The sequence below is a fragment of the Neomonachus schauinslandi genome, chromosome 8 (genome assembly GCF_002201575.2).
Source record: "Neomonachus schauinslandi chromosome 8, ASM220157v2, whole genome shotgun sequence".
Lineage (NCBI taxonomy): Eukaryota > Metazoa > Chordata > Mammalia > Carnivora > Phocidae > Neomonachus > Neomonachus schauinslandi.
Window position 1 is genome coordinate 116,077,860 of NC_058410.1, and position 21,251 is coordinate 116,099,110.

Here is a 21,251-nt window from a genome sequence, read left to right on the forward strand (position 1 = left end):
AGTGACGTAGTATCCTTATATAGCTACCAGGCGGAAGAGGCGGGGCGACCATGCTGAAGCGCTTCCGAAAACCGCTGGTGCCAGAGCCAATTCGACTTCTGAGAATCTCTATTGGTAGCCACAACTTCCGGTGCGGTCTCTTTACAGTTCGTAAAGTTCTTGAGAGTGAGAGCAACAAAGGTTCCAGGGTGAGATTGTGCGTAAGACGCCCAGTTCCCATTTGCAGCTGGGTGAAGTGGTTAGGCTGAAAGGGGAAGGCTGGAGTCAACAACCTAATTCAAATACCTGGGAACGGTTTCGCGCTCTGCAAGACCCTCTAAGATTTGTTGGTCCACCGCAGGGCGGACTCACAGCGACGGACAGCTGCCGGAAGTGAGGCTGCGCGGAATGGCCGCTGCTGCGACCATGGCGGCCGCTGCCCGAGAGCTGATGTTGCGAGCCGGGGCCTCAGATATGGAGGAGGAGGAGGGCCCGCTGGTGAGAATGCGGGGCTATTTCTCTTGCGGAGTCTTGTCCGGTGGTCCTCGCGGCAGAAAGGCCCGGGCTGAGTTTAGGCACAAGGGTGGGGGCGCAGCTGCTACCGGTGATGCTACCTGAGTGGCTTTCCATATCCCTTCTTGGGATCGGGCCTGAGTCTGAGCGGGAATCAGAATGGCCGAGAGTCAGGTTTCAGAGGCAGAATTTCGATTAACTTCCAGATTTTGCGGCAGAATATAGAGAAGCAGTGTAGTGTAAAAGTTAAGAACATGGCTTATAGTCAGATTGCCTGGGTTCTAATTCCAGCTTTGCCTCTTGCATGCTGTGTGTCTTTGGGCAAGTTGACCGACTTCTGTGTCAACTTTCCACACCTATAAGGTGAAAGAAATAATAAGACTTAACCATATAGATCGTTGGTTATGATTAGATGAATGATGTATGAAAGATGGTACCTGGCACGCAGGTAAACACTGTTAGCTGACATTTCTAGAAGGGCTGGTGATCTCCACAGGGATTGTGATAGAACTCCTAGGATAGCAGGAGTCTGGGTATCCTACATTCAACTGTAAGTTCTGCTCTGTTCTCTGCAACCCCTGATTTTTCTCATTGGGACATCTCTACTCTCTTGGTGGCTTGCAAGTCTCTTTGTCATATTCCCTATCCAGAAGCCCCAAGTAGTAGATTGGGTACAGTGTGAAACTCTTGGAATTTTTTAACTCAGTATCTATGGCTCCCAGTAAAATCCCAGCCTGTCCACACCTTCCCCCACTCCCTGAAGGTATGTGGATTATCCCATTATATTTGTTCTCCCTCTCTCTTCCTTGTCCTTTCCCATTAACTTGTCCCTCTTCAGGGGGGTGGTCCTGGTCTTCAGGAGCCATTACAACTTGGAGAATTGGACATCTCCTCTGATGAATTCATCCTGGATGAAGTGGATGGTAAGCGATGGCACGAGGTGGATGCAGACTGCTTCTGATTTGAGAGGCATGGGGGCTGGAGTAATAAGGCAGGGATTGGTGTACAGATGTTCATTTGCGGGAGAGGGCGCTGTGGAGCTGGACCCTTATGATAAACTTCTATTTCCAGTTCACATTCAGGCAAATCTGGAGGATGAGTTAGTAAAGGAAGCTCTTAAAACGGTGAGGCTTTCTGCTATACTGATCTGCCCCTCTGCTTACCCTCCCCTCAAAGAAGAAAAAAAGGAAACAGTCTCGCTTTTATAATATTACCCTGGTGTCTTATCCTCTAGTCCTTTGTTATCCTGTCCCAGTGTCTCTTCACTGCGACTTTCTCCTAACCTGTTGTGTTTACGTTCTCCCAGGGTGTGGATCTCCGTCACTATTCAAAGCAGGTTGAGCTGGAGCTACAGCAGATTGAGCAGAAATCCATCCGGGATTGTATCCTCCAGTAGAGAAAAAGGGTGATGTTATTAAAATAGGGGTTTTGTGGAACATGGTGCAGGCAGCCCAGCAGGGGCTGACATCTTCTCTCTGAGGTTTCTGTCATCGCAGGGAAAAATTGGAGTGGTCCTGCAGGTCTGAGAATCTCCAACTTTATGGTGAGGCCCCTTGACTTTTTGTGGGTCAGATATCCAAGAGAGTGAGAATATAGCATCTTTGCACAACCAGATCACAGCCTGTGATGCTGTTCTTGAGGTTAGTAACCATGACCTGTGACCCCTAATAACCCTGAGCCAGATCATGGTCTCTGGTGTCATTCTTTAGGTCATCAGCCTCAGGTGGGGATAGTTAGATTCACTTCAGGATGACCTCAGCAGCCTCTTTTGTTGTTAGTGCCATACTAATGTTACTTGCCAGTGACCTTTGGGGCACCTCTTACCTCATCACCTGCTACCCTCAGGGACTGATATTGAAGACTTCGCCAATAAACTTAGGTGGCACATTTGTCCCCTGCCAACCCTGTGGCGCTCCAGCAACATCTTCTGTCCTCCCCCCAGCGCATGGAGCAGATGTTGGGAGCTTTTCAGAGTGACCTCAGTTCTATCAGCTCTGAGATCCGGACACTGCAGGAACAGTCAGGAGCCATGAACATTAGGCTTCGAAACCGCCAGGCAGTTCGGGGAAAACTTGGGGAACTTGTCGATGGTCTGATAGTGCCCTCTGCTCTGATCACGTGAGTTGCCAGTTTGAAGAGTTACAATGTCTATAGCAGGTAGATGGCCTAGGGTGACCTCCCCTACTTACCACATGGGTTTCCGGCTTCAGGTCATCAAGTGCCTTCCAGAAACTGATGGGTGGGTTGACAACTCAACCTTGATGTATGCTTTAGGCATCCAAGATTAGGAATTATCCAGGGTTGGGCATTTATTGCGGGGGGGGGGGGGAGGTGTTCAAGGCTTATGGGCATGAGACAGAGGGGAGGTTTCAGGAACAGAAAACTTTGTACATATATCCTGACTACATGATTCAGCATAAGAAGGGAGAGGCAACAGGCTGGATGTAAGGGATGGGGTTTGGGGTCTAGCAATGTCCAGGTCTCCCTCCTAACCCCTTCCACCCGTCCCTGCTACCTAGGGCAATTCTGGAGGCGCCAGTGACAGAGCCCAGGTTCCTGGAGCAGTTGCAGGAGCTGGACGCCAAGGCAGCTGCAGTCCGAGAGCAGGAAGGTAGAGGGACAGCAGCCTGCGCTGATGTCAGAGGCATACTCGACCGGCTCCGGGTCAAGGTGAGGGGTGGGAATGATACCCCAGAGATTACTAGAACCAGCCTCCCTGACATCTTCAACCTGGGTTTCCCTGGCAGTGCACCCTGTAGCCCGTCCCAAAGAACTTCACCCTGCCTTTACCTGGCAGAGCTCATCGTCATGTCTCTGGGTTCCCCTGAAAATTTTCAGAAATACCAAAGAGGTATTCTCCACCCTCCATCCTCCTATATTTAACATGTGGCACTTCCCCTGCTGTTTCCCAAACAGTCATAAGGTTGCAGCTTAATGCTCTGTATTTGGTCCCCCCCCCCATCTAGGCGGTGACGAAGATCCGAGAGTTCATTCTTCAGAAAATTTATTCCTTCAGAAAACCAATGACCAACTATCAAATCCCCCAGACGGCCCTGCTGAAGTACAGGTCACTGCCCAAAGGAAGCGCTCGGGATGGCCTCTGAGCTGTCGAGCCGCCCGTGTAGTGTTTGCTTTCTTGGGGGAGGCAGGGAGACTGACTTGTCCCCGGCACCCCCCAGGTTCTTCTATCAGTTTCTGCTGGGCAATGAACGAGCAACAGCGAAGGAGATCAGGGATGAGTATGTGGAAACACTGAGCAAGATCTACCTGTCGTACTATCGCTCTTACCTGGGGCGGCTCATGAAGGTGCAGGTGAGGCCAAAGAGAGAGGCATTCCTAGGCACGTGGTCTGGGAAGAGGGACCACACCTGGTCAAGACTGGACAGTGGAAAATAATTTTCTTATCACACCATGGGAAGAGATGGTTACCAGTTCTCTCTTCTCTTTTTTCCTAGTACGAGGAAGTTGCTGAGAAGGATGATCTAATGGGTGTAGAAGATACAGCAAAGAAAGATATCCTAGAGCTGAGGAACCCACCTACTAGTCCTTGACAGTGAGGGTGCCTCAAAGACACTGCTTTTTGCCTTTTTCTCTGGGGCCTAAACCTTTGAGAATGTGATAAAGGCTATGGCCCCCCTCCCCAGAAAAAGTCACATGCCTTTTTGACACATAGTTTTGCATATGATGTCAGGGAGGGTAGAAGCTCTCTGAAGTCCATTCCCAGGTGTCAGGGGGAGTGGGGCCCTGGTACTGGGAAGGAGGGACATGTAGGCTGTGTCTGGCTGCCTGCAGTTCCTGAAGGTACTGAGCCTCTGTGTTTGTTACAGTTGTGTTCTTACTGTTTTCCCTGACTCTGACCCTTCACGATTCTTCTCGAAGCCTTCCCTCCGCAGCAGGAACACCATCTTCACCCTGGGGACCCGTGGTTCTGTCATTTCCCCCACTGAACTGGAGGCCCCCATCCTGGTGCCCCACACCGCCCAGCGGGGAGAACAGAGGGTAGGAGAAGGAACAAGAGTCAGTCATGAGGGGATGCCGAGCATGGGTGGGGGGAGGCCAGACCTCTAGGCAAAGTTCCCCACCCTGCAGTCCCCTGTATCAATCCCCTTAGAATTGGGAGTGGCCTTCTTGGGTCACCCAAGTGTTCTATGATGGGAAGAGGGTTGAGACCATTGACTTCAGGACAGATAGAGGGCGAGACTGGCTGAGGGGAATGTCATGAGGCAGGTTGTGGAGGTGGGTGGCATAGTAACAGCAGGTGGGGGTGGGTTCTTCTCTTGTGCCCCTCATCCCCCTCCCCATTTCAGTACCCATTCAGGGTGCTCCTTCACAGCTTGTACTTGGGTTAGATGGGAAGGGCTCCTGAGCTCTTATTACCCAGGCTTGTTGATCTTTCCAGCGATATCTGTGGGAGTCAGTGTTGGGGGTCCATCCCTTCTGTCTCTCTTTTTCACCTCTCCCATCCTAGTATCCATTCGAGGCCCTCTTCCGAAGCCAGCACTACGCCCTCCTAGACAATTCCTGCCGTGAATATCTTTTCATCTGTGAATTCTTCGTTGTGTCTGGCTCGGCTGCACACGACCTCTTCCATGCTGTCATGGGTCGCACACTCGGCATGACCCTGGTAAGATCCCCAGCTCCTGTGCTCTTGGATCCCTTTGTCCTCAGTCCTCTGCAGCACCATAGTGGGGTCATAGCTCTGGTGGTACCGAAACCAGGACCCCCTCATTCTAAAATGTCTAAGCCTAGTACAGAGTATATGAAACCCTCAAAGTTTGGGGTCCCTGAGGCTACCCCTACTATTGACCCACACCCAGGCAGTAGCATCTGAAAACTAAGGGCCCCCGAAATGGTGCTCAGCCTTGACTTCTACTATGATGGGCTTGTGAGCATAGATCCTGATGGGCAAGGCAGCAGGACCACCTGAGTGGCCAGTGGACAGGGAAGGAGGGGGCATTTCCCGAGAACTCACTCCCTTCCCTCCCAGTGCTGCATCCCCAGAGGAACACGTGCATTTGTCCATAGCCAGTGGGGACAGAGTAACAAACATCCTTTTCCAATACTCTGTCCCTGAATCATAGAAACACCTGGAGTCTTATCTCACGGACTGCTACGATGCCATTGCTGTTTTTCTCTGTATCCACATCGTCCTCCGGTTCCGCAACATTGCAGCGAAGAGGGATGTTCCTGCCCTGGACAGGTCACTGAGCTCTGGTCCTTGATGCCCTTGAACCCTTGGTCTTACATGACCCTGCCCTGACCCTTGGGCTGCTACTGACCTGACACCCTGACTCTTACTCCTGTTCATCTGCCTGGGGACAGTACTGCTTTCTGACTCACCTTTCATACCAGTCCTGCCTCCCCCAGCCCTCAGCTGTTAATTGGGTTCCCCCACAGAAACCTGACCACCGTCCCCTCACATTTCTTTTTGGCCTTTTAAGTTTTTATTTTAATTCCAGTTAGTTAACATACAGTGTTCTATTAGTTTCAGGTGTATGATACAGTGATTCAGCAATTCCATGTGTCACCCAGTGTTTATCATGATACCCCCCCCATTTCTTGCCAGCTGATCTCTGATTCTGATTAAGCCTGCAGGTACTGGGAGCAGGTGCTTGCCTTGCTGTGGCCACGATTTGAGCTGATCCTGGAGATGAATGTCCAGAGTGTCCGAAGCACTGACCCTCAGCGCCTTGGGGGGCTGGATACTCGGCCCCACTATGTGAGAGAGGGCAAGGGTAACAGAGGGGTTCCTGAAAGGCAGGGCTCTTAGCTTCACTGTGGGGGTTGGCCAGGTTCCCAGCTGTGTTGTGGGCCTGGCTGGATACTGGGCACACTGTGTGTGGGGGGCAGTCTAGGGGCAGGGTGACTCGGGCACTGTTGGGTAGAGGGATTGGGGGTGGGAGTCACAGAGGTGGATTGGCTAGCTCCTAGGGACTTGGGAGGTTGTGTTGGTTGGGCGAGGGGGCCGGTGTGATTTTCTTCCCACTTTCTCTCCCCCAGATCACACGCCGATATGCAGAGTTCTCGTCTGCTCTTGTCAGCATCAATCAGACAATTCCCAACGAACGGACAATGCAGCTGCTGGGACAGCTACAGGTGAGGGTGGGCAGGAGAGACTTCCCGGCGGCTAGGCTGCGGCAGTGGCCTGGAGTGTGACGAGGGCCTCCTTGTGTGACCTCTTCCTTCTGGCTTTTCCAGGTGGAAGTAGAGAATTTTGTCCTCCGAGTGGCAGCCGAGTTCTCCTCAAGGAAGGAGCAGCTTGTGTTCCTGATCAACAACTATGACATGATGCTGGGTGTGCTGATGGTACAGACACCATGTCTCCCTTCCTCCCTACCCAGAGAGTCTGGCTGCCCCTACTGCTCTGTGAGCTCCGGGAGGACAGGGATGATGTTGGTCTTGTTCATGTATTATTCTTGATGTCTGGCCCATTGCCTGGCCAGGTACAGTAAATGTGGAAGGAAGAGGATATCCTGAAGTGAAGGGCTGCTTCTCCCCACACTTGAGATTTCCCTTTGTCTTCCCTTAGGAGCGGGCTGCAGATGACAGCAAGGAGGTTGAGAGTTTCCAGCAGCTGCTCAATGCTCGGACACAGGTAGGGGAGTGGGGAAGAAGAGAGGGACAGTCTAGTGTGCTATTTTCAGTTCTCTGTGTGTGTGTGTGTGTGTGTGTGTATCTGTGTAGGGAGTGGCACTTAGAGGGCTTCAGGTACACAGAATTGGAACTATTGGTCTGCTTTATTTTCTTTTGTGTTTTTTTTAATGGTACGCGTGCCCCTGAACACCCCACATACCTTGGCGATAACCAGCATCAAACAATGAATTCTTCCTCACCCATTTCCTTGCCTGTCACTCTTTTAAATCTCTCGACCTAATATTGTGTGTACCATGCTCTTGCTTTTAAAAATACGCCTTTAAGTATGGCAAAACGATGATTACTTAGTTTTATTTATTTATTTCTAAGATTTTTTTATTATTTATTTATTTACTTTTTTAAAGTAACCTCCATGTCCAACATCGGGCTCAAACTCACGACCCCAAGATCAAGAGTTGCAGACTCTACCCACTGGGCCAGCCAGGCGCCCCCATTTAGTTTTATTTTTGAGTGACATAAAAGCAGTCACAGGATTTTTTTCATGCATAATTTTTCCAACATTGTCATATTATTATATATGGCTGCAGCTTATTCTTTTTCACTTTATAAAATTTTATGTTGTGTGACTATAACATATTCTGCCAGTGGACATTTGGATTATCTAGTTTTTTGCTACTGTGAGAATTGTTTTGTGAACAATTACGTCTCTTAGTGCATGTAGATGGAGATAAGTTTTATAAAAATTTCTCTTTGAAGTCAGCATTGGCTTGTTGCTTATAGGGTTTGCCAGCAATCAACTTTATGAGACACTGCCAGATTGTTTTCCTAAGTGGTATACCAGTTTTTCCCTTACCAGCAATGTGTAAGAATTCTCACTGAGCAATATTTTCTCCAACACATGGTATTATCAGACTATCTTTATCATTCTGGTAGGTATTTTGTTGGGGGTCTTTATTTGCATTTTCCTGATAACTAATGAGATTGAGCATCATTTCAAATGTTCAAAAGTCATACAGATTTTTCTTTTCCTGTACAATATCTGTCATAGCATTTGACCTTTTTAAAATTGGGCTATTTGTATTTCTTTTTGATTTAGAAGAGCTTTTTTATATTTATGAAACCAATCTTTTGATAGGTTGCAGATATCTTTCAGTGCTTTATTTTTTATTTTTATTTTTTTATGTTGTTTTATGGTGGACAAATTCTTAATTTTAATATGATTGACTTTACTGATCTTTTCTTGATTTTTCTGTCTCATTTAAGAAATCTCATATTATCCCAAGGTCAGAAAAATATACTACATTTTCTTCTTAATGTTATAGAGTTTTGCTCTTTTATGTTTAAGCTCTAAATTTACCTGGAATTGGTTTTGTGTATGATGTGAGGTAGGAATCTAATTTAATATTTTATATATAGATAGTAATGGGCATAGAACCATTTATAGAAAATCCCTTTCTTTCTCCATTTGATCTACAGTGTGCCTCTATTACGTAGAAAACTATAAAGATGTATGTCTTGCCTCTGTTCTATTCCATTGATCAATTTGTCTAACCTGCAGTGCAGTTTTAATTATGCTTTGTAATTATGCAAATTCTACTTTTTTCAGGAGGTTCTTATTATTGGCCTCTTGATTTTTCATATAAATTTTATTGTCAGCTTGTAAATTTTCACATTGAAAAAACTTTAAGGATTTTGATTGGAATTGCATTGATCAATTTGGATCAGTTTGGAAAAATTGATAGTTTGTGATATTGAAACTTCTCATCCATGAACATGGGCTTCCCATTTTTTAAGATATTCTATAATGTTTTTTGATAACCTTTTGTAATTTTCAGCACAAAGACATTGCAGATCTTTTGTCAGTTATTCTTAGGCAGGTGTAATATGCAGATTTCACCCCCTAGGAGTGAATAAATCCTCTCTAATCCTTTGCCTTTAATTTCTTACATCTTTGATCTCCTACTGTTCTGGCTAGGATCTCTTTGACAATGTTGAGCAGTTGAGTCGAAGGGTAATATTGAGAACCCCTATCCCGTTCCTGACTTTAAAGGGAATGCTTTCATCATTTCCCCATTAGGAGTAATGCTGCTGTGAGTGTTTTCGTTGATGCCTTTTATCTGGTCAAGAAAATTCTTCTCAGCCCCTAGTGTGCTAGGAGTTGTTACTGTAGTTATTCCTATTATGAATAAATCCACATTTATTTAGGAATAATTACTAGGAGTACTAGGAATTACTAGGAATAATTACCGCGTTTTTTCTTTCTGATTGTTCAGGCTTTCTGATCTATTCTTTTGGAATTTGTCCTTTAAATAAACTGTTGATACTTAAATATTATCATTTAAGAAAGAAATTTTCTTGTTGTTTGAACTGCCAATAGAAATGCTATTGGTTTTTGTATATCAACCATATAGCCAGCCACCTCCTTAACTTACAATTCTTTTTTTTTTTTTAAAGATTTTATTTATTTATTTATTTGAGAGAGAGAGAGAGAGAGAGAAACAGCATGAGAGGGGATAGGGTCAGAGGGAGAAGCAGGCTCCCTGCTGAGCCGAGAGCCGGATGTGGGACCGGTCCCAGGACTCCGGGATCATGACCTGAGCCGAAGGCAGTCGCTTAACCAACTGAGCCACCCAGGCACCCTTTAACTTAAAATTCTAATAACATTTCTGGAGATTGTGTGTGTGTGTGTGTGTTTCTATATAGACATGACAATTTTAGTTCTAACTTTCTAATCCTTAAGTCTTTAATTTCTTATGTCTTTTTCTTACTGTACTGGCTGGTACCTCCAGCACAAAGTTGAATAATTGAGTAGAAGTGATGATAGTGAGAACCTTTATCTTTTCCTGATTTTAAAAGGAATGCTTTCATCATTTCCCCAGTAAGAGTAATATTGCTGTTTTATAGATACCCTTTCTCAGGTTAAGAAAATTTTTTATAGTCTTGTTTTATAGGCTTTTTATAGATACCCTTTCACAGGTTAAGAAAATTCCTTTCAATCCCTAGTATGCCAAGTTATTATTATTACTATTTTTCATTACATATCAGTAATTCATTTTTTTAAATTCCAGTATAATTTAACGTGCAGTGTTATATTAGTTTCAGGTGTACAATATGATGATTCAACAAATGTGAACATTTCTCAGTGCTCAAGATAAGTGTACTCATAATCCCCTTTATCTATTTCATCCATCCCCCACCTGCCCACTCTGGCAACCACCAGTTTGTTCTCTGTATTTAAGATTCTGATTTTTGGTTTGTCTCTTGTTTTACTTCGTTTTCTTTCTTAGATCCTACATATGAGTGAAATCATATGGTACTTGTCTTTCTCTGGCTGACTTATTTCACTTAGCATTATACCTTCTAGATTCATCATGTCATTGCAACTGTCAAGATTTCATTTATTTTTGTGGCTAATATTCCATTGTATGTACATACCACATCTTTGTTCATCTATCGATGGACACTTTGGTTGTTTCCGTATCTTGGCTATGGTAAATAAGGCTGTAATAAACATGGGGGTGCATATGTCTTTTCAAATTAGTGTTTTTGTCTTCTTTGGGTAAATACCCAGTAGTAGAATTACTGAATCATATGGTGATTCTATTTTTAATTTTTTGAGGAACCTCCATACTATTTTCCACAGCGGCTGCACCAGCTTGCATTCCCACCAACAGTGCAAGAGGGTCCCTTTTTCTCCACATCCTCACCAACAGTTGGTATTCAATTCCTAGTATGCCAAGAGTTATTATTTATTAAAATCATTGAATTTTTTATTAAGAATGTGTGTTTTTTCTGCAATGGTTGAGGTAATTATATGGCTTTTGTTCTTTACCAATTTTATGGTTTATGACATTTGTAGATTTTAGAATGTTAAACAATTCTGGATTTGGTAATTCATTTAGAATTTTTGCTCCTTTGTGCATAGGTGATATTGGCCATTGATTTTCTTTTCTTGTAGTATTCTTGTATGGTTTTGGTACCAAAGTCATACTGGATTTGTAGAAGGAGGGGGAAAGGAAGTGTACCATTTTTGTTTCTATTCTGAAAGAGTTAAGATTAAAATGATCTCTTCCCTGAAAGGTTTCGTAAAACTTGCCAGCAAAAGCATCCTTGAAGATTTAAAACAATGGAATTCCCTCAGATTACTGCTTTTATTGAATTTTGCAGGTTTGAATATGTAGCATTTTAAAAATAATTCAGTTCTAAAATAATAATAAAAATAAAATAATTCCGTTCTAAGAATTTGTATATTTCAGTTATTTATTTCTTCTTCACTCCATGAGGTTTTTTTTGGAGGAGTGTTTAAAATTTCCAGAAGTAGTTTTCTTATTTATCTTTTTGTTATTAACGTCTAATTTAATTGCATTGTGGATGGAGAACGTGGTTTTTGGTGCTGATTTTTGGAAGTTTGTTTAGATTCACTTGTGGCCTAGTTACATGATCAACTTTTGTAAATGTTCCATGTGTGTTTGAGAAGAACATGTATTCTTTAATTGCTAAGTGTGGAGATCCAAGCCTTTTAATTGTATTGTTCACATTATCTACATCTTTACTGATTATTTTTGTGTGGGCTTGACTTATCAATAGTTGGGAGATATGTTTGAAATTTATAGATTTGTCACTTTTTCACTGCAGTTTATCAACTTTTGCTTTATATAGTTTCAGCTTATTTTATCTAAATTCCTAAAAGGTTAGAATTGTTAGATCTTATTGGTGACTTGAAGTATTTGTCACGATAAAATGACCCACTTTAGCTCTAATAATTTTGTCTTAAAGCCTGTTATGTCTGATACTAACATAGCTCTGTCGGCTTTAGTTTGATTAATATTTGCCTGTTAACTTATCTCCATTCTTCTACTTTCAGCCTTTTTATGTTTTTACATTTTAAGTCTTTTATAAATTGCATATAGCTGGAACTTTTTTTTTTTTTAAAGATTTTTTATTTATTTATCTGAGAGAGAGAATGGGAGACAGAGAGCATGGGAGGGGGAGGGTCAGAGGGAGAAGCAGACTCCCCGCTGAGCAGGGAGCCCGACGCGGGACTCGATCCCGGGACTCCAGGATCATGACCCGAGCCGAAGGCAGTCGCTTAACCAACTGAGCCACCCAGGCGCCCAATAGCTGGAACTTTTAAAAAATTGGGTTATCTGCCTTTTAACTTGTGATTTAATCTGTTTATTTTTATGATGATTAATGTTACATTTGGACTTTTTTCTACCATTTTTAGTTTTCTTTTTTTTTTTTTAAGATTTATTTATTTAATTTGAGAGAGAGAGAGCATGAGAACTCACAAGCAGGATGGGCAGAGGGAGGAGAGAGAATCTCAAACAGACTCCACACTGTGTTTTTTTCTGACTGTTTGGATTTCATATTCCATTCTTTTAGCATTTGTCCTTTAAATACTTCTTTGCATATTTAGCTTGACATTTAAACTTAATATTTAACTGCTCTCCCAAACATGTAGACTTTAAAACATTGAAAATACTTTAATGCTCCAGTCGTTCCTCCCTCTTCTGCCTTCCATGCTATTAGTGACCAGTATTTTATTTCTGTTCTACTTTTTTTTTTAAGATTTTATTTATTTATTTGAAAAACAGAGGAAGCACCAGTGGGACTGGGGAGCGGAGGGTATAGGGAACAGGAGAAGCAGACTCCCCTCTGAGCAGGGAGCCCTACACAGGGCTTGAACCCAGGAACCTGGGATCATGACCTGAGCCTAAGGCAGACACTTAACCAACTGAGCCACCCAGACGCCCCTCTGTTCTACTTTTAATTGTTGCCATTTTATAGTGACAACTTTTATCTGGATTTCCATGCATGTTTCCCAGTTCACTATTCCTTTTTAAAATTCAAATTATCTTTTTGGGGTCATTTTTCTTCTTCCTGAAGTAATCTTACAGAAATATTTCAGTGAAAGTTTGTTGGTAGTAAACTTCATTTTTGTTTTTATATAAATGCCTTTATTTTATCTTTGTTAGAAAAAGATAGTTTTGCTGGCTTACTGTCACATTCTAAATTACTTTCTCTCAACATTTAGAAACGGCAGTCTGTTCCTTCTGACTGCTCTTAAAAGATCCTCTTTTCTTTGGTATAATGAAGTTTTACCACAGTATATTTAGATGTGGATTTCTCTTTATTTATCTTGTTTGGTATCTTGTGTTTCCTGGGTCTTTGAATTTATCTTTTTCATTAATTTGGGAAAATTGACAGCCTTATTTTTTTTTCTAAGATTTTATTTATTAATTTGAGAGATAGAGCAAGAGAACACAAGCAGGGAGAGGGGCAGAGGGAGAGGGAGAAGCAGACTCCCCGCCGAGCAGGGCTCGATCCCAGGACCCTGAGATCATGACCTGAGCCGAAGGCAGACGCTTAACCTACTGAGCCACCCAGGTGCCCCTCACAGCTGTATTTTTTCAACGTTGTTTTTTCTCCATTCTTTCTTCTTTCTTTCTGGGGTTGGGTTAGTTTTAGGTTAAACTTTCCCATTCTTCTCTCTTAGTAAAATAAACATGTAAGAAGACCAGAAAGAAAACTTGTCCTCGCCTGCAGTTAGGTGACCAGAGGAAATGTCAGCTCTGCCTTCAGAACTGCAATTCCCTTAAACCAGAGGGCTCTGCTGAGAGCAGCTGAGGTGCTGTGAGATTGGCCAGAGAGCCACCTGCCATCAGTGCTCTCAGTCCTTTTTGCTGGGCTGCTTCTTGATACTGTGTGTGGGAAAGATTGCTGGCCAAAGCCCAGTGCACTGTTTCCCTCTGGTCAGCTCCTCAGCTATCAGAATATTCTTTTTTAATTTTTTTTCCCAAAACATTCTCTTTTAGTTGATAGCATAAAGAAAGCTTCCAAGTCTAGACCACTGCTGTCCAATAGAAGTACAGTATGTGCTACAAATAGGAGCCACTTGTAATTTCAAATTTTCTAGTAGCTACCTTTCAAACAGTAAAAAGAAATAGATGGAATGAACTTACTATATTTTGTTTAAGCTGCTGTATTCAAAATATCATTACTTCAACATATAACCAATAAGAAGTTGGTAATTATTTAAATTTTTTCCGATATGAAGTCTTAGAAGTCTGGCATATATTTTATGCTTACGGCATATTTCAGTTACAACTAACCCCGTTTCAGGTGATTGATAGCTACATGTGAGTCATGGCTACTGTGGTAGACAGGACAGTTCATTGCTCTTAGCTGAACTTCCCTTTGCAGTACACTCCCTGTGCCCCCCACTGTTACATTGTTAAGAGTGGGTTATTGCATTTGGGCAACTGGAATAAGTTGAATTTGGTTATTTAATCTCTGTTCAAAGTGATATTACAAATGAAGATCCCTCAATTATAGAAAGATCCATTCTTGGGAATGTCTCCCCAGTCTCATATTAATTACCTGATGTCCTTCAGTGGATGTAAATGGATGGTTTGTGGGAAGAGTGGAAAACTTTTTTTTTTTTTAATTTTTAGAGAGAAAGAGAAAGTGCGGGGTGGGGGAGGAGCAGAGGGAGAGAAAATCCCAAGCAGGCTCCGCCCTGAGCCCCACACAGGGCTCTATCCCATGACCCTGAGATGGTGACCTGAGCCGAAATCAAGAGCTGGACACCTAACCCACTGAGCCCAATGTGGGGCTTGAACTCACAACCCCAAGATCAAGGGTCACATGCTCTACCGACTCAGCCAGGCACCCCAATTTTAACTTTTTATTGTGGGAAAATTTTTATTTTTTTTTAAAGATTTTATTTATTTATTTGACAGAGAGAGACACAGTGAGAGAGGGAACACAAGCAGGGGGAGTGGGAGAGGGAGAAGCAGGCTTCCTGCCGAGCAGGGAGCTCAATGCAGGGCTTCATCCTAGGACCCTGGGATCATGACCTGAGCCAAAGGCAGAGGCTTAACAACTGAGCCACCCAGGCGCCCCTATTGTGGGAAATTTTGAATGCACATGCTAATATAGAGAATGGCATAGTGGACCCCCCAGGTGCCATCCCCCAGGGGTGGCACCCCCAGGTACCATCACAGATCTTCTTCAGTCAGTAACTACTTGTGGGTAGTTTTATTTCATCTCTGTCAGCACTCATTGCTTATCCTTCCGTGCCTGCCCCCCAGTTATTTTTTTTAAAGATTTTACTTATTCATTTGACAGAGAGAAAAAGAGAGCACAAGCAAGGGGAGGGGCAGAGGGAGAGGGAGAAGCAGGCTCCCTGCTGAGCAGGGAGTCCGACGTGGGCCTCGATCCCAGGACCCTAGGATCATGACCCGAGCCAAAGGCAGACACCCAACCAACTGAGCCACCCAGGCGCCCCACCCCCAGTTAATTGGAATTAAATCTTATACATCATCACTTCACCTGTATCAGGATGTGTTTTAAAAACCACAACATATTACACTTTAAAAAAATGATCTCACTTAAAAGAGCTAGTATTCAGATTTTTCCAGTTATCTCATAAATTTTTTTAAATTTTTTTTTTAAATTTTAAATTAAAAAAAAATTTTTTTTTAAATAAATTTTATTTATTTGACAGAGAGCACAAGTAGGCAGAGTGGCAGGCAGAGGGAGAGGGAGAAGCAGGCTCTCCGCTGAGCAGGGAGCCGGACGTGGGGCTCAATCCCAGGACCCCAGGATCATGACCTGAGGTGAAGGCAGTCGCCTAACCAACTGAGCCACCCAGGCACCCCTCTCATAAATGGTTTTTATGGTTCAAATCAGCACCCATGTATGGTCCATACATATGTCTCTTTATAATCTATAGAGTGCCCTTCCATCTTTGCTCCCCTCCTCAGTATTCTTTCTGTGGAAGAAACAGTCACTGAGTCATTTGTCATGTAGAATAACATACAGTCTGGATTTTGCGGATCACATTCCATGGTGTGGCTAAACTGTTTCTTTTCCCCATAAGTGTGTAGTTAGATGAAAAGGTTTGATCAGATTGCAGTTGGTTTTTTTTTTTTTTTCCAGGATAATTGAGAGCTAATAGTGTGTACTTCCATCAGGACACATAATGTCTTTTTGGTTCCTTTTCTGTCAGTAGCCATCGGTGCTCACTGCCTACATCCATGAATTAGATTTCTGTACCTCTCAGTGTCTAAAAATTTTCCATCTCCTTATCTCTCTGTGCTTCATTCTAAGTTATTTCTTCAATTATAAATTTCAATTAGCTGTTACCATTCTTTGGGTATTTCTAATCTGCTGTTTAACCTGTTGACTTTTTAAAGTTAAAAATGTTTAAAATTTTTAAGTCATTTCTTAAAAATTTCATTTTGTTTCAAGTCTGTCCATTCCTAATCTTGAGTCGTCATCTTTGTGTCTATATTTTTAATTCTTTGAACGTTTCGTACAGAACGCACAACCGCTATATATCTGACAGTTTTGATGTTGGCAGTCTTTGGAGGTCTGAGTCCATTGCTTATTGTCTCCTGCCTCTCATAGTAGTTTCCTTTCTTACGTGTCTGACGATCTTTGAGGTCATTGCTCGATCTTAGGCCCCATATGGGCCTAAAATGGGGTTGAGGATATTTATCTGTCAAGAGGATTTGCCTCTGCTTTTGCAGTGGCTGAAAGATGCAATCCACCTCCATCTACATCAGCACCCCTTTGAGGCTCTCGCGAGAGACCTAGGCTCCGCGTCTCCACTTGTATCTGGCGTCAGGCTCGGTTTCCAGAGAGCAGGGTTGCCATGGCCATTTGCCTTCTGGCAGCCCTGCCTCTCCCAGCTGCCCACCCCTCTGGTTCCGGCCCTGATCCCAATTTCTCGTTGCTCTGCTCCCAGCTCAAGTTTAGTTTTTTGGTTTTTGTTTTTGAAGAGGGGGGACTCCTTGGAGATTTCCCCCACCTCTTGTGAGACCAGTGGTGTCTTCAAGTATATAATTTGCTCTGGGAGTATTCTGAGGACCTGGTCAGTCATGATGCCGGAAGTGGGGAAATCTGTTGACACCAGGACACTTGACTCTGTGTATGTGTGTGTGTTTATTTCTACAGGAATTCATTGAAGAGTTATTGTCTCCCCCTTTTGGGGGTCTGGTGGCATTTGTGAAGGAAGCTGAGGCTTTGATTGAGCGTGGACAGGCTGAGCGACTTCGAGGGGAAGAAGGTATGAAGATGGTGTGGTAGTGGTGGGGTCAGTGGTAAGGGGAGTGGAAAAGAAAAATGAGAGGATGCAGATTCCACGGGGAGGGGTAGAGCAGAAAAATGGGGTTGGATGCTGAGGAGGGCTGTGCCTTGTGGAGGATTTAGGGGTCAAAGATCACCTAGCCAAGTCCTCCTCTGACACCCTCCCTCCTTCCTCCTGCCATCAGCCCGGGTTACTCAGCTGATCCGTGGCTTTGGTAGTTCCTGGAAATCATCAGTGGAGTCTCTGAGTCAGGATGTAATGCGGAGTTTCACCAACTTCAGAAATGGAACCAGTATCATCCAGGTGACTTGTAGCTCCCGGGCCTCACTCCCCTCCCAACTCCCATCACTAGTGGTTTTCCCTGGGCTCAGCATCGTCCAGGTGACCCTTGATCTTCAATATCCAGCATGCCCAAAGTTCTGGATGAGCCCTAGCCTGATTGCTAACATCATCTTTAGCACCACCACCCCACAGCCTGATCCTTCCCTGACTTTCTCTGACCAGGGAGCTTTGACCCAGCTGATCCAGCTCTATCATCGCTTCCACCGGGTGCTCTCTCAGCCCCAGCTCCGAGCTCTCCCTGCCCGGGCTGAGCTCATCAACATTCATCATCTAATGGTGGAGCTCAAGAAACACAAGCCTAACTTCTGATGTGCTGGACCCTGGGATCCACCGGCCTTCTCTATGGACTTCTGTACCCCGTCCCAGACTCTTCACCTGGGGTTTCCTTACCGGTTTTCCACCTGTCTCCCAGGTCCTTGACATGCCTCACCCTGCCTTCATTCTCCAGACCCTGCCTCATCAGGATAAGCTGGATCCCCTTGTTTTCAGGTGTACTGAAACCTGGGACCACTTCCTCCTGGGCTTCCAAAACAGCCTTTATCATTTTCCCAATTTCACCACCCCTCACCCAAGTTCTCTTCCCCCAGTAAAACCTTCACTGTCTCAATATCTGGTTTACTCAACTCTTGTCATCATGTCCTGAGGCGCAAAGCCTCAACTCGTGGAATTGGTGGCAAGGCAAGTCATTTTTTTTCCTCCACTCAGTGATTTCTTTTCTGTAGCTTTTTGACCTAAGATCTCAGAAACTTGAACACTAACCAGTCCCCTCCTGGTTTGAGAGTTACTCCAAGCCCAGTCTGCAGAAAACAATAAATATTTAATATGACATAACACTCTTTTCCCATCTCCTTCCTCCCGGGACTTTCAGGTGGCCCCCATTTCTGCTCCAGGGTCACCTTTTGGCTGTGGCTCCCTCCTGGGCTTACCTCCCTTCTGGTGGGTGTCCAAAAAGAAGGGGTACAGATAGTAACCTTTAACCTCTAGCTGCTTCAGGCCAAAGAAATGGCTGCATTGGTTTCACGGAGGGGACTAGTTCATAAGTAACCAACTTGATGGAGGAAGGTGGCCTCTGGTTAAAATGGCAAATGCCTCAAAAAATAAATGGCAAATGCCTCAAGGGCTGGGAACATGGCTGTGCAGCCTCAGGCACTGTCCCACAGGCTACCTTGGTTCCCCAACACGGGCTTTCCTTGCATCCTTCCCCACCGAGCTGACCCTGGGACTGTCTCCTCTCCTACAACATCAGCTCTCAGCTCCTCTGGTTGTGGCTGGCACAGCCCTTGTAGGGGTAGGACAGGGGCAGCGGTAGGACAGGTTTCCAGAATGCCTATTTCACCCATTTCTGTGTTTTGACTTGGAGCCTTCCTGCTGCACCTGTACACCTCATTTGAACTCAGACTCTAGACCGGAGAGACACGGAGGCGCCTTTAAGTCTTTAGGGGAAAGGCGCAGGCAGTCCGGAGAAAATGATAATTTGGGGATGTTTCCTTCTCCCCTATGGCCTGAGCATTCCTTCCCAGGTCCCAACGAGTTACGGAAGGAAAATGAATTCTGCCCCCCGCTTAGGCCCTCTGGATGCGGGCCCAGCCGCGGAGGCAGGGAGGGGAAGGGTCTTCAAAGGCGCCCCGAGTTTGCCAAGCGCTGGGTCCGGGTCCGCCCCGCGGGAGGGCGGTGAGAAGGAGGTGGACGCGTCGGGAGGCGGAGTTGGAACGGCCCTGGCTGGCAGGCTTTCCCGATTGGCTGCCACGGGGTGGGGGCGTGGCGGGAGGGGGGCCTTCTCCCGCTCCCGCCTTCTTTGGGTTCCGCCCATCTCCGAGAGCCGCGCTCTGATTGGAAGCCAGACGTCAGAGCTGCTTCCTCTGCTTTGAGAGCCTTGGCACCCGAGGCCCAAGTGCCGGGGGGTGGGGAACTGGGTGTTGGAGGGGGAGGGAACTGTGGGCGGCTCCTGACTGGCCCAGACGCCTCAGGGGCGGAATCAGGGCAGTGTCCTTAACTGACCTCAGCCGGCGTCACGGCCACTCAACTCCCTGCTCTGGGCGTCCTTCCAGTATTACCCTGCCTGACTCTGCCCCAGACATTCCCTGAGGCCTGCGGCGCGCTGGGTGGTGGTGTGCTGGGCTCCGAGGGCCGCAAGCTCGCCCCGGGAATCCTCTGTCCCTCTGCCTTCCTTTCTCGCTTCTCATTCCTCGCCCACCTACCTCCTCCCCCAGTTCTAACTTTCAACCTTGGGGGATGCAGTTCTCACATTTGACCTGACTCCGGCCTCAGCGTGAGGTGCACAGGAAGAAGGTTCGCTCAGGGTTTGGGACCTGGGATAGGGGAGGTGCACGCTGTTTTGACAAAGCAGCTTCCCCACAGAAAGGGGCCTCTGATACCCCGCGAGGAAGACTTCCTCAAGACAGGCGACTTAATCGAAAGTCAACAATGCTCCTATGGGAGAAGGGCTGTGCAGGCAGGCGCTTTGATTTTAGCACAGGCCACTTCTGTCCATCCCGGAACGCAAATATTCAGACGACCGATAAGCGCGTTATTTTGCAGGGCTCACTGAGGGGCAGTGCTGGAGTATGGGGAGGCTTGTTTAGGGAACCGGAAGGCATTCACGTTTTATTGTAGCGCACAGTTTTCGGGGACATCGATCTCGCCGGGGATCCCTAAGAACGCTTACCCAGCAAGTCTTTCAGGACCCGATGCGACAGAATTGCGTGAAAGGGAACCGCGATACCCATATCGACCTCCAGGGGGCAGCATCGACCAGGAGATGGAGTTGTTCCCAGCTACTTAGTCTTGCTGGGAACGGTTGCGAAGCTTCTCCCAAGCTTCCATCACTGAAACAATTGAAGGACTTTTCCTTCAGCCTATCCCCGGCCCTTTTAAAAAAGATGTTTTTAGGGGCGCCTGGGTGGCTCAGTCGTCAAGTGTCTGCCTTCGGCTCGGGTCATGATCCCAGGGTCCTGGGATCGAGCCCCACATCGGGCTCCCTGCTCCTCGGGAAGCCTGCTTCTCCCTCTCCCCGTGCTTGTGTTCCCTCTCTCGCTGTGTCTCTCTCTGTCAAATAAATAAATAAATAATCTTTTTTTTTTAAAAAGATGTTTTTAGAATGATTTTTTAGAGAGATTTTATTTATTTATTTATTTGAGAGAGAGTGCATGCGGTCCGAGGGAGAGAATCTTAAGCAGACTCCACGCCCAGCGTGGAGCCCAAGGGTGGGGGGGACCTTGAACTCATGTCCCTGAGATCAAGAGCTAAGCCTAGTTGGGTCTGATGCTTAATTGACTGAACCACCTAGGCGCCCCAAGATTTTGTTATTTTTTAAGTAATCTCTTCACCTAAGGTGGGGCCAAACCTACAATTCCGAGATCAAGAGTTGCAAGCTCTACGGACTGAGCCAGCCAGGTGCCCCAGCCTAAAAACCCTTTGGCGTAGATAGAATCTTATGATCTCCAGCCTGAAACTCAACTTCTGGTGAACATCACTGCCCCTCAAATTTCTCCAACGCTGCTCAGGGATCTCTGTCTTTTATTTATTTATTTATTTTTTTAAAGATTTTATTTATTTGACAGAGAGAAACACAGCGAAAGAGGGAACACAAGCAGGGGGAGTGTGAGAGGGAGAAGCAGGCTTCCCGCCGAGCAGAGAGCCCGATGCGGGGCTCGATCCCAGGACGCTGGGATCATGACCTGAGCTGAAAGCAGACGCTTAACGACTGAGCCACCCAGGCGCCCCT

The 21,251-nt window shown here is 45.5% G+C and overlaps 1 protein-coding gene across 3 annotated transcripts; it reads left to right on the forward strand.

Moving 5' to 3' along the window:
* The first annotated feature begins 122 nt into the window (after positions 1 to 122).
* VPS52 (VPS52 subunit of GARP complex) lies at positions 123 to 18,367 on the forward strand. 3 transcript variants are annotated; one of them, XM_021684547.1, is made up of 21 exons: positions 159 to 196; positions 341 to 477; positions 1,331 to 1,415; positions 1,564 to 1,616; positions 1,799 to 1,874; positions 2,065 to 2,132; positions 2,435 to 2,610; positions 3,012 to 3,162; positions 3,459 to 3,559; positions 3,672 to 3,804; positions 3,948 to 4,005; positions 4,358 to 4,491; positions 4,961 to 5,116; positions 5,574 to 5,692; positions 6,088 to 6,211; positions 6,493 to 6,588; positions 6,691 to 6,798; positions 7,022 to 7,087; positions 17,053 to 17,164; positions 17,370 to 17,488; positions 17,690 to 18,367. In XM_021684547.1, exons 2-21 carry the CDS (start codon positions 388 to 390, stop codon positions 17,834 to 17,836), a joined length of 2,172 nt encoding a protein of 723 aa, XP_021540222.1. In that variant the 5' UTR covers positions 159 to 196; positions 341 to 387; the 3' UTR covers positions 17,837 to 18,367. The 3 variants fall into 3 exon arrangements, with proteins under 3 accessions (XP_021540223.1, XP_021540222.1, XP_044773599.1); XM_021684548.1 differs by having other exon boundaries at positions 123 to 477; XM_044917664.1 differs by lacking the exons at positions 159 to 196; positions 341 to 477; positions 1,564 to 1,616 and having other exon boundaries at positions 1,374 to 1,415.
* Positions 18,368 to 21,251: the final 2,884 nt, after the last annotated feature.